Source organism: Corvus hawaiiensis, chromosome 2 (genome assembly GCF_020740725.1).
Source record: "Corvus hawaiiensis isolate bCorHaw1 chromosome 2, bCorHaw1.pri.cur, whole genome shotgun sequence".
NCBI lineage: Eukaryota > Metazoa > Chordata > Aves > Passeriformes > Corvidae > Corvus > Corvus hawaiiensis.
The window spans coordinates 39,220,717-39,234,315 of record NC_063214.1 but is presented as its reverse complement, the minus strand read 5'-3'; the positions used below and the strand labels follow the sequence as shown (position 1 = coordinate 39,234,315).

The following is a 13,599-nucleotide window of genomic DNA, read 5'->3' as shown; positions in this document are numbered from 1 at the left end:
ATGTGCAATACTAAACCCAATACTATAAAACAGAAGCAGTGCTCTCAGTGTAATTAGGAACTTTTCAAAGTCCCAAGTAAATAGACTTTAGCTTCAACACAGTGAAAAAAGTTCATTAATTGTGAAGGAACTGCAGTCTGCACCTGGCACCATCTTTTCCCTTGGATGCCATGGAGTGGAAAGATTTTATTGCTTTCAGAAATAGGAATCCCCCAGCTATGACATATCCTAGTATTGTGGAACCAGTAGTATAAAGGAGACCTTCAGCTTTGCTTCATTCTTTACTCTGTAATTTTACAGTGATAGACACAACTATAAACAAAGAAGAGCAAACAGCTGCTCTTTGGAGGGAAGAAGATAAAAATGGCCTTCCTGCCCTCTCTTTCTCATATATCCTGTATGGAAATTGTTTAATCCACAGACACAAGACCAAAAAATTTGGTGAATGTGCATTGCAGAATTAAAATGATGGATTGGATTATTCTTTTATACCGCGAGCTCACCCCAAACTCCTGAAGTCTCTCTATTTATACAACTGCAGATTCACAGGAAGGTAGGCTATAAAAAGGCATCTAATTGTATATGCAGTTGCAGTCTGAGGCAGAGCTGGCACTTGTCTAGATATACTTGTGTTCTGGACATGTAGCCTTAATTTGAGTTCAGAAAAATGAGTATGCACGGTGTCAAATAACAGAGTACTGTTTCTGTTCAAATATTAGTAAGTTAATAAATAGATTTTTTTTTTTTTTTGGGGGGGGGGTCATAATACATTCAATTAATTAAAGGTATAGGAATTTAACAGCTGGGATCTTGTACGAAGATATCCCCTGTCATTCATCCTTTTGACTGTTTGCAAATTATATGGTACCAACTTCAGAGTGATGGAACAAATAATTGCAAGACATAAGCAATAGTGATAGTCTGTAATTAGAGACTAATTAACCTGAACTGAACAGCTGTTATTCCTTAGTGGCACAGGGTTGTAGTATTGATAAGCCAACTCTTCACAGACTTAAAAAACACAAACCTTCTTGAAGTGTTTTACAGTACAGGTCTGAACCTTATTTTATTATTAGCACTTTATATTACTAAAATTAATATTACATGAACTTATTAATATTGCAATTAACATTTAAATATTATATATAATGTTTCCTCTTTTTAAGGATTTACTTTTTATTTGGGAATATTCACTCAAATTCATTCGCTTACTCCTCTGTGTAAATAATTTATAATTTATACATCTAGGTAAAACAATAATTGAGAAAGTCTAACATCAAGCAGAAGAAAGTTTTTAGATTTGTGTGTCAATCTTCAGAATCAGGAAGATTTTCACTGTGGCACTATACTGAATGACCTAGCTGTGAGGAGTAAATTCAAGATTAAAATCCTGTGAGATTTTCAACTCAAAGAAACAGAGGTAGATTTTCTATGGCAATAGTTTCTTTCACTTTACAATATCTAAGTGCTGGTAGAGTCATTGTTAATGGATTAGAAGTGATTGGTGGTGTCTGAAATGTATGGAATTTTTAATTGTTTTTATTGCATCAAAAGTTTTATGTCAATAAAACTGAGATCATGTTCTGCCCCAGAATTTTGCAGTTGTTTTGTCAATAATGAAATCGGGCATATGGTTCACTAAGTAACTCATCATCTTAGATCTAAAAGTGCACTTACCTTTCTGTACTATCAATATATTCACTGGCAAGTGAGGAGAGTAGATGGTACTTTAATGTGCTCAGGGATCAAGACCTGGCAAACCACTGTTTAAGCACTATATTTAAAACTGCAAGAATTCTCCTGAAAATCCACTGCCAGGTGCAGAACACTTTCAAGTACATTTTCTAGTTCCACAAGTTAACCACAGCCCAAGATATGAAATCTTTGCTGATTTATTTCTATTTATCTTTCAGCAACAGTAAAGATGAGTGCAGATTGCATTTCAGTCTATAGGTAAACGTAGCTGATCAAATATTTTAGGCATTGTGCATCTGTACAGTCTTTGTGTTGACTTCTTGATACCAGTGAAGTTTGTAGGTTTGTCTACAATATAAGGTTTTTTCAAATTGCTTTTGGATGATTTTTGAAGTAAGAATATAAAAAGGTCTAAATAATTTCACTGCTTTGCTGTTTTAGAATTACTGTTCCTTCGCTTCAAACAAATATAGATATTAATAACAAAATCGGTTTTCTTAATGTTATTTAAAAGCTAATTTGTTTCATGTTATACCTTGCAAAGTAAAAATAGATTTATACATTCTGCATTCCTTAGAATAACAGCTCTGTGTGTTAGCAGCAGTTTCCTAGTGCTGGAATGGATAATAGAGTGCAGCCCAGGGTACATTAGTGTCGCATATGTATTAGAGATATAGAAAGTGTCTAAAATTAAAGGGAATTGTTTTCGAAGACACATATTAGAAATGGCAACACCTTTCTTCTGTATAATTAAATACTTGCCTGTCTTTTGTGCATTTGAAAACATTTTCCCAAAGAATTTTTAAACATGATTGTCAAAAAGAAAGAAGTTGATTTATACTAGCAGAAGCACAAGCCTAAGATTATGAAACGCTTAACTGAGATAAAGTTTTCCAGCTTGAAAATGATGAAAGCAAGCGTACACAGTAGACAATGTATTACAGCTATTGAGAACTGTAGAAGTAGGTGCAATTTTATAAAATATTATAAAGCTGACTTTGTAAATAATTTTAAAGCTCTTTCTCTTATTTATTAATTTTTGAAGGGTATGAGGATTATGACCACATGTGCAGCTCTGCATAGCTGTCCACTTGGAGCTGATGGTGACTCCTTAGAGAACACATGCCAACTCCTGGTTAACCAGCAGTATAGTGCTTCTTCTATCCAGAAGATTTGATAACTGCTTTTCACCAGCTCTCCAACTTTTTCCATCATGTTTTCTCTACCAGCCTAAACCATTTCCTAAAATGGTCCTTTTGCTGTTCCTTGCAATCCTGCTGTTGAAGGAGGATGTCTGTGGGAACTTTGGGCTTTTGGTTTCAGCACAGGCGAATGAGAGAAGGGTGGTTGCACACATGCCTGGTGATATTATCATTGGAGCTCTATTCTCTGTCCATCATCAACCAACTGTCGACAAAGTTCATGAGAGGAAATGTGGAGAGGTAAGAGAGCAGTATGGTATCCAGAGAGTGGAGGCAATGCTACATACCCTTGACAGAATTAATTTGGACCCCACACTGTTGCCAAATATAACGTTAGGATGTGAAATAAGGGACTCCTGCTGGCATTCTGCTGTGGCTCTGGAGCAGAGCATTGAGTTTATAAGGGACTCTCTTATTTCTTCAGAAGAAGAGGAAGGGATGGTGCGATGTGTGGATGGATCATCATCATCTTTCCGCTCCAAGAAACCCATTGTTGGTGTCATTGGGCCTGGCTCCAGCTCCGTTGCTATCCAGGTCCAGAACTTGTTGCAGCTTTTCAATATACCTCAGATTGCTTATTCTGCCACAAGCATGGACCTAAGCGACAAAACTCTGTTCAAGTATTTTATGAGAGTGGTGCCATCTGACGCACAGCAAGCGAAGGCGATGGTGGACATTGTCAAACGCTATAACTGGACCTATGTTTCTGCTGTACACACTGAAGGTAAGAGGTTGTTTTTTACCATATAAAAATGCCTTTGAAATACTCTGATGTGGTCTAATTGATGGATGATGATAGTTTGATGTTGTTGGGTTTTTGCCAGTCAGCTGTCAACAGTATAGACTTTTACTTTACTGAATAATAACTTTGCATTCTCTGTGGGTCTGAAGTATCACCGTGTTGTCAACGGCTGAAAACAAACTTTGAAACACAGGATGGTGTGTGCTCTAGGGCCACTCATTGGTAAAAGTGCTTGATCTGGAGTCTCCTAAATGACCTTAATTTAATTTAGTTGACATTTATTTATTTTTCTTTATCTACTAATCAGTGTCTTTACGTAGAACAATAATTATGACTATTTTAGAACCAATGGGAAGTGAGAAAGCATCCAGTCCTCATACAGCAGATGAGAGATAAATCATCATTTGAAACTGTAGCTGAGTCAGAATGTGTTCCTGCTTAATATCTGAGCCACAGAGGCATAGGTACTAGAAAACATGCAGTTCTGGCTAATATTTGAATGCAAATTGTCCCAGCTCCTCGAGATCAGAAATCTTTCCATCCTTTTTATAGTACTCCATGGAATATTGCACCACTTCTTGCTCTGCCTCTGGCCATTGGTTTTGGGAGAGAGCAAGGGAAGTTTCCTTGACTCTTCCTCACACATTTATGCTCCATCAGGTGTCCAGAAAATCAGAACTGTGTGCTAAATGGCTTTCCTCTTTTTATTTATTTGACATAGAGCTTAAGCCTTTCACCCAGTGTTCAGAAGGGTATATGATTAAAGGGAAATGCTATGGAAAAGTGTACTTGATTTCATTATTCCTTGTACTGATATAGTTGAGTGAGTTCATCTGGCTAGAAGTGACTAGAATTTCATACTGCCTTAAGAGCAAGTTTCATCAGCCCCCGCCTAATGACACCACCATTTAAGGAGTTTTATGGAATTAACTTTTGTGATGAGTTTTGGACCTTACCACGTTGTCTCTGTTCAAACAGGCAGCTGCTGAATGGCAGGCTCAGAATACGATCTGAGAACGAAGAATGTTAAGAGATTGAGTAGTTGTGGCGACATTGCTGAACAGCGGCAGATGCTGCTGGCTTTATTGCAACCAATAGAGAGCAGATTGCCCTTCCCACACACTGAGTATGCTTCTCTGGCAGAATTTATACTATTCAAACCCCTTCTGAGGAGATGCTGGTCCAATGGTATAATGCCGAGATCTCTTCCCTCCTATGGATATGCAGTGATAATTCTGCAGTATTAAAAAAAAAAAGGTTAGAATTTGCATGCAGATGGTTGCAATCACATTTCCATCATGATAGTGAGAGCTGGTAAACAGCTGAAGCCTCTTTTGTATGGGGATGCCTAAATACATTAGTAGTTTAATGTAAAGCTTCAGTGTATAAAACAGTGTATATATAAATCACTCTACATGAGATCACGTAGTGAAGGTATTCTGCACCAGCTGGTGCCTTTGCAGGGTTGGGTGTGCAGCCTTCCCTTCACAAATATGTATGAGTAACATCATGGTCAAAAACAATGCCACTAACAATAGCATAAAATTTTATATCCTGACTACTTTTGATGACTCATCTAGTTTTTGCTATGAACAACTTTTACACCTCTCCTTATTGAGACAGGATGATTTTATATTCAGTGTGGGAATAGTCATGCTTATATCAAGGTCTGATTCTCCACAGAGTGAAAATACGTACTTTTGCCACTTTCTGAGGTCACTCTTTGGAGCAGATGGTAGCATACAGCACACTAATCTTAGGACAGAGGAACTTTGTACTGCGCACTGGAAAGAAGGGAATAGGGACACAAGGGCTGGAGTGGGACATAGACGCTATGGGCAAGACAAGAGAAGTAAATAAGAGAAGAGCTGAATGTGAAAAAGGAGAAATGAAGAACTATATATGTAGTAAAATGTGCCTGCTTCTGCCATTATTAAAGGGGATATGGTTGGTGGAACATTGTTAAAACCTGAGGCCTCATTTGTAGCATATTTACAGCAATATAATTTTGGACTTCAGTGAAAGAACATTAAACTTGGGTGAACCTTATGATCCTATAATCTAGTTGCATAGTCTGGTAATGATGATAAATAGGCTCTCTAGGTAAATAGCATCAACAGTTTTATTACAATAGAACAGATGGTATTTATGATGGAATAGAAAAATACTAACTGATCAAGGTATTTCTTTGAAATGTGACAGTGTCTGATGTTCTGGGCACTTTCCAAAGACTATGGCACGTAGTCTTAGCATTTTTTAGGGACAATGCATAGTCCCTTGCATTTTTGTTTTTGAATTACCGTTAAAAAACCCTAGACATGAATGATAAAGAAAAGGAATTGAGTAAATAAACAAAAGAGAGATTATTTATTTATTTTGTAATTATTTTTCATTTTAATATAGTATCTGCTAATTTATAACATTCTAAATATGCCACTCAACTCAGTGTCCTACATTCACAGGTATTATTTCAAACTAGAAAAAAAATTGTTGAATCCTGCTCCTTGCGATTTTTATTGATGTAGGATCTTGACCACCCATAGAAGGTAGTCCTTCTTTTCATGCTTCCAGTAGTTCTGGCCAGCTACATTCATTACCTTTAGATAATTTTCATTCATTTATTCATTTATTAACAAGACTGTTTTGACATTTATGACCATATTCTCGATCAATATGATCTTTGGCTTCTGTGAAGGATTTCCAAGGAGAGGGAGGGTCCTCTCTTCCAAAGCTGGATGGGGAGTAAAAAAGAGTCATAAAAAGCCTGTTAGTTTCATTCCTTTGTTAGTCCCATCAGCAGATAAATTCACAGATCTCTTTTTGGTCTAGTGTAAGAAAGGCCTGGCCATACATCAATAGTTTCATAATAAAATCTTCTTGTTTGAATCTTTCCTTACGCACTTACTAATTATCTGTGTCTGCAGTGGATTAATATTTTGGGAAGTTGGTCTGAAGTTGTGTTGTTAAATCCTTACTCAAGACTTCCAGATTTAAAATACAGAAAAAAATTTGAGAGATTCTTGTAAGCTTTGCTCCTTTGACATTTAGCGTTACAATTTAAACCAGGTGATGCCTCCAAGTGTACAAGTGACCACTAAAAGTAAATTTTTTTCTTAAAAATGGGAAGGTAGCAAGGACTGCTGTCAGTGTAGCTCCTATAATTTTAAGGAGGAAGATTCTACAATCTCTTCAACAGAAAATGTGAGCAACAAATGAATGACATTTCTCATAAAACAAGGGTCATATTCACTTACTCTAGTGTATTTTACACAGGCCTATCAGAAATCTTCACAAGTCTTATATAGCCTTGGGTTGTAACTCTGCCTTGCTTGACTGTATCAGGAATCATTATCATTGTTATCTTCCCCCATTCTCCAACTCTTCCTTGCATTGAATCACTTGTGGGGCTCTACTCTAAACTGATCTGTCTTTAAAATAAAACATTTCATGCACAATGAGGGCCGTTTTTCAAAAAGCCATATCAGTTCTGAGGTACATTCCACACTGTGGCCCCATGAACAGACAAGTCAGCAGTGCATGGCAGGGAGCTAGGAGTGAGCAGAAATGAGGCAAACTGGGATGTGAGACTCCTTTTACTAAGGACCTGTTGCTCAAAGCCTGAAGCCACTGCCTTCAAATTTATGGATTACTACAACAGGCATGCAGGGTGTGCTGGAGTTCCTACTGTTCCAATTCTTTCTGACATTACAGATGTTTTTTTCCACTTCTGTGAGAGGAGCAGAGCTTAAATAAACTTTCCTTAAAATTAAACCAACATTCACTTCTTAAACCAACTTCACAGACAGACAGCAAGTCAATAATGCAGCTTAGAATTCTGTGTGTGCTTCTCTCTGAAGAGAAGTAGCACAGCAGAGAGAAGGCCCCATGTCTAGTTTCGCAGTATTGCAAGAATGTTTGAGATCCTTTTTAGCTCATGCTAACTGTTGTCCACCTCTGTGGAAACTAATGCACACAGGAAGGTGTAGAGAGGAAAATTTGTGCATATATTTGGCTTTTGGGTGGTGATGGTTGGTGTGCAGGTGGGCCATGCAACTCATGCACCGTGGGCATTTTTCTCAGCCTTTTCTTGCTTAACCACTTGACACCACAGTTAATTGAAAATGGTTGGAGAAATCAGGAAGAGAAATCAGGTTGGAGAAACCAGTCCCTTTCAGCTGGCTACTGAAAGAGACAGAACTGCCTGTTTACCTCTTTTCCCATATGAAAGCACTCCCTGGTCTTTTTGAAAGATCATATGTGCAATTTTCTCCTTTCCTGTCACTGAGGTTTGAAAGCCTCATTCTAAAAGCCAGTTTGAACTCAATACCCTCCTGTTAACCAGACTGACATTTTGATCAGGCCTTCCTAGTCAGAAACAAGATCAATCCCTGAGAATCTCTGCTTAAAATTTGCCTGGGGTCAAATGAATTAATAACTAGAAAGGCAATTTTCATTGCCATTGGAAACCATTTATTTTGCTGCACAGAATGGGGTGAAGAGGTGATGTATGCTCGAAAAATAGAACTGTACAGGGGTACAATTGAAACACAATAAGCCAAATATATTGGGGGTGGCAAGGGAGAAGTTTATTCTCGTTATGTAAAAGGTGTAATTTGCTTTTGAGCACAACCTTAAGAAATAAGGCAACTTGTTGACATTTTCTTAGGCAGCTCTGCAGGTAAACATTGAATCAAACTCATCCTCAAAGTCCTCTGTGTTTAACATCACTCTCCTCCATTTAAATGTATCATAAGTGCATATAAAGAGGTGGTTCACATTCATTTTCTTGGGATGTAATTCAGCAAGCATAACAAAAGCAGACCTTTTTTTCCCTGCACATAAGGGTTATTTCACACAGTTCCTTTCCTATTTGTTCAAAAGTGTCTGGTTACAAGACTGGTTTTGCCTGCATCCTTTGCTCCCAAATAAAAAGCTAAATTAAAATTAATCATAGTCTGTGAGAATAGGATGAAAAAATGAATGAAAGAGCTGCAGTAAGTTGAAGTTAAACCAGTTGCCTGGAACAAACTGTACTTATATGAGGTCTTTCCTTCACTCTAGATTTTTCTTCTTTAGAGACAACAATTGTATCATGGTCAGAAATATGATTTGCCTTTCACAAAGTAATACAATTGAAAATTTGGTTAATTTTATTTGAAGCAGAGGTAATATCTTTTCATTCTTTATATGCAGGAAAAAAACCATCTTGAAATAATATACCAAGAACACCTGTGCTAGTCCATGAAAATATTTTCAGGTGCAGACAAAATCGATTTCTAAAAATTGATTTTTGAAAATTAAAGGATTTCCTAGCTAAAGACTAGAGAATTTTCTATCCCAACAATATTTAATTTTTGCCATTGGGTGAAATAATTATGTGTTTAAAGTTTTCTGAAATTACTTTTAAACTGTTTCAAACATAAATTTTGAGATCAAAATGATCACAATTTGATATTCTCTTAATCACATTAATCTTGTTGTAGCAAAACTGAAAAATATCTCTCATCTGAAAGAAAACGAGGGGAACAAATACCCAATTCAAGTTCCAGTCCTATCTTGTTGCTTGCTCATTTTTATTGAAAGTTGACATCTGAAACAGAGGTAGCCTTTTTCTTCCCTAGTTTCAAATATTTATCCTAGCATCCCAGTTGTGAAAAGTGAGCAAATGCTACCTGCCAGCTGGGAATCCTGAGACAGAGAACTGAAGTAACATCAAGTTAATGTTTGTGCTGCTCTGCAGTCTGGGACTACCCAGACAACACTTTAATACTGCTGTTAGACTGCTCAGGCCAAACACATCTTCTGTGAAGGATCCTGACTGACAGAAAAATATAAAATGAGGGGTATACTCTGCATTCTGTGAGTGGGGATGAAGATTCTTAGGGCAAATACCATGAGACAGCAAAAGGAATGTGAGCAAGGAGATGTGCTATTCTAAAGCTTAAAAAGAAAAGTAATTTTTAAAGGAATGATGTAAGGTGGGCTTAGATAAGAGCAGGTGATTTGTGTTGTCAAAATGTCACTTTGCTGCTTTTGGTTAGGGACTAAGTGTTTGAATGACGCTTTTTCTGCCACTTAGACTCTATAGCAATTCAATGGAAGTTTCAGTCTCATGAAACTTGCCTTCACTGAGAAGAAACAACGAGAGTCCAGCAATCTCCAGCTTCATCTTCCATTTTTCCACTTCTTGAGGCCTGGAAATGGCACAGTTACTGTCCCCCTGCCCAGGCTGCACCTCTTCAATCAGAGAGGGATCTAGAAAGTTGATGATATTTGGAAAACTTTCAGAAAACAAAGTTTCACTGCACACTGTTTACTGGGTCAGAGCAGTTTTATGAAAGATGGTTCTTCTAATATGTGCTATCAGATGCTTATGAGTAGTGACAATGATTCCTTTTCTGTATCCCTCACTGATATTTTGTCTTTGAGATTGAAAACTACATGCTATGGACGTGGTGGAAATCAGATATTCCATGCAATTAAAAAAAAAATACATTTCCTGAAGTAATTTTTGTCCCAAGCTGGAATTCAAAGCTAAAATAACAATTTTTTTTAGTGAATTAAAGCTATGATAACATTTAGAAGTTGGTCAAAAAAAACTGCTTGGCGTGGTTATATTAAGAGTTGACAAAAGATAACTTGATAAATCAAATGGGATCTTTGTTCTAAACTGTGTTAACTTTTAATTGCTTTTCACAAATGTTAGTGTTCCTTAACAGTTTTGGCAAAAGGTGTTTTATTCGAGAAAGAGCTGGAAGTTTCTCTCACATCCCATTTCCTCTAGCATGTGTTTTTTGCCGCCAATCCTGTATACAAATTGAATATTTTTTATGTTGAAATGTATCCAAAATTAATCCAATAGTTAAGAAGAAGATGATGAACCAGGTCTCATTATTCATTATTTGTAAACTTTTGTGGTATTTCTGAATCTGTGTTCCTTATCCTTCACACTGTAGATTTTTCTTTTTTCATGCATGCTACATAGTGACAGGAAATTTAAATCATCAGTTTGTGAAGTAATTTTTCATAGATTTTATGGTCAAAAGTGCAGTTAGTACATTTTGATATATGAAGAAAAAACCCCAACCCCCCAAAACTCCCAAAACATTATTTCATATTCCTTGAAATAGATCCTGTAATTGAGAATTCAGGGGTGATCAGAACCCTGTTGAGATGGGAGCCAGGAACAAGGGGAGAGAGACAGAAAAAAGCTATCCAACACCATTGGAAGGACTAGGATGAGAACCCACTTTCCAGAGTGCTAGTTTAAGACCCCAGGTAGGAAAGACATTACAAGAAAATAGGATTTAATTTCCTACAGAAACAAGGAAAAAGAGGATATCCTGCACTTGTCAATATCTTTATGCATCAAAATCATGTTGTAGGCACCTTAATAGTGCAGGAATTAAGTCAACGGTGCTTCAAAATTTGAAACTTTCTGTGCAGTAAAGGAGCAGAATAGATATTTACATTGGTCCATACATGAAGAACATTTCCTGTGCCTATAACAGCTAATTTGTGATTTCTTTGAAAGCTAAGAAAGGGCAAAGTGCTGGATCTTTTAAACTTTTCCGCCTTACCTAAGGTAGTTCTTGAACTAGCTGATTCTTGAATCATGCGGGAGACAGTGATCTTGGAGGTGAGCCAAAAATTATAGACTTTGCTTCAATTTAGTTTGAAAGCCACTGGAGAGAGAATAATGTTGCATCCATCTTACTAAAATCTGATTGCAGGCTTATGATGTGGAGGCAGCCCATGCTGTAGCACACGGTGTTTATATAACTATATTGTATATGTATACATTAAAGGAGTGATTTGAAAGGTTATTAAGAGAACAGTTGCCATCTACCTTGGCAACTGAATTTGCAGAAAATCTTTTTCATAAATCACTGCCTTGTTTTTAAAAGAACATAATGTAACTCATAATTCTAAATATACTGACTGGAAAAGAACGTATTTAAAATTTCCTTTAACTAAGGGGTTTGATTTGTCTTTCTGGAAGTCTGACAACATTTATAGCTGGCCAGATACATGGTCAAGATGATATATGTGAAAGCCTCCATATAAAATCAATTACATTGTCGAAGGGCAAACAGTGTATGGGGAACGGCTTTTCTCAAGTGTAATATATAGTAGAAGAATTAGAAAGATAATATCTGGAATAGATGGTAAACCATCTAAACACTGAATGAATCCCCTGGCCAAAAATCCAACCTAACTGTTGAGAACAGTAGATGTATGAGGAAAATTCTTCCACAGACTGTTTCTCAGTCTGTTGTGACCTAGTCAGATGCTTCCTATTCGTCTTTAACTAGGGTTAGATTTTTTTTTTTTACCTTCTCCTCCTGAGATAGTTTTCCTCTAACTTCCTGTTTGATATTAGAGGAAGTAGGAGGAAGAATAGAGGTACTGCCAAAACAGAGGCGCAAAATCATAGTGGGGGGACTGTGATAAGGATCTAGGAAATTTCTTTACCTCAGTGAAGATAGTTACAGCACACAAATCAGCTGTCCAAGGTTGCGATTCTGGAGTGCATAATGCAAGCATATACAAACTATAGTTGATCACACATGGCAGAATAACAGAACATGTTCACCCTTCCCTGATTTGAATTTATAGAAATCTGTTCTCCATATCTTAATCCTGCTGTGTAAGATAGGTAATAAAAAGACAGCTAGTTATTAGTAGTTATTACTTAGGCCAAAACATATTGTTTATGAAGATACACACAGAGTATTTTCACCTAAGGACCTCATATAAAGACAGTTGGTTTCACTCTCAGGTAGTCTGTTCAGACTGTGAATTACTCATTCTTCAGATGAAATAGCCAGCCGTGTTTCTCCAACCTATAGCCCTTTATCGTGATAAGTTCTTGCTAGGGAAGACCTTCTCTTCCCAGGCATTGTTCTAACCTTTATTTTGGTGAAACCAAAGAGTTTTAATTGTTCTGTCACTTCTGTAAAGCGGCTTTTCCAGATGCTGAGGTTTTCTTACAGTCCTTGTATGAATCTTTCCAGTTTTGTCAAATTAATTTTTAAGAACATGTGCCCTTTTTCTTAGGGAAATTGATATTCCATTTACTTCTTCACCTTGAAGTCAGGCAGGAAGCTGTTTTCCATAGATCAGTGTACAAAGTGATATTTCTTACCTTATTAGCAAACCAATACAGTAGTGGCCTGTAAACATATACTGTTTATTTTTCTCTTTAGAGTTATCTCTCTCCCTCTTGTCATAACTTCTGCCTACCTGGCTTACTATGTCACCCTTCCCAAGGTTCGGTGGGGTTTTTTTAAACTTCCCACTGTTTCTTTTCTGATTGCATTAGTTCTTCTACTCCCAGTTAGGTTTGATTTTTTTTCCTCTTCTCCCTCCCTGGTGAAAATAAGATTACCAAGCAACTTCAGGTAAATAATTTTATAAATAATATAGGATGCACTGATTTGCAAATTTCTAAAACTTTTGGTTCATGTGACCCTGACTATCAACGAATGCAGACTGAGACCTGACTAAAATAAAGGCCATCAAAATTGCAAACTATTTTAAAGTTCTTTCACCTGGAGAATCCAGACTTAATATGTATGTATTCTAAAGTTCAGGCTTTAAAGTCCAGATTCTACTTTTAAAAGATCTTTGCCTAACTAGATATAATTTTCAACAAGTCCACATTTTTAAAGCCTCGAGTATGACAGTTCAATTTGCAGATTTGGCATTTAGCAAACAATGGAACATTTTTTCACATTCAAGCAAAGCATTGAAGGTGAAAGGTAAACTGAAAATCTTCCTCTATTTTACCTTCAACAAACTTCATACCTGGCTTCAGTCTCAATTAGATTAGGATAGGGTTCTTGAATGCAATATCTGTTGCATTTGAAGGATCCAACACCATCTCCCAAACACCTTCTCTCCATCAGGTTGCCTCGAATATGGTTCTTGTAAGCAAGATGAGTGAGCAGTCAGGGA

General features: G+C 36.8%; 1 protein-coding gene across 7 annotated transcripts in view; it reads left to right on the top strand.

Annotated features, from left to right (window-relative positions):
• GRM5 (glutamate metabotropic receptor 5) overlaps positions 1–13,599 on the top strand; it is a 248,284-nt gene that overhangs the window by 6,618 nt on the left and 228,067 nt on the right. For all 7 annotated transcript variants that reach the window (XM_048294511.1, XM_048294510.1, XM_048294512.1 and 4 more), the window contains one exon: positions 2,741–3,621. In XM_048294511.1, the coding sequence (XP_048150468.1) occupies positions 2,943–3,621 (679 nt within the window). In that variant the 5' untranslated portion in view covers positions 2,741–2,942. The remainder of the gene's footprint in view (positions 1–2,740; positions 3,622–13,599) is intronic.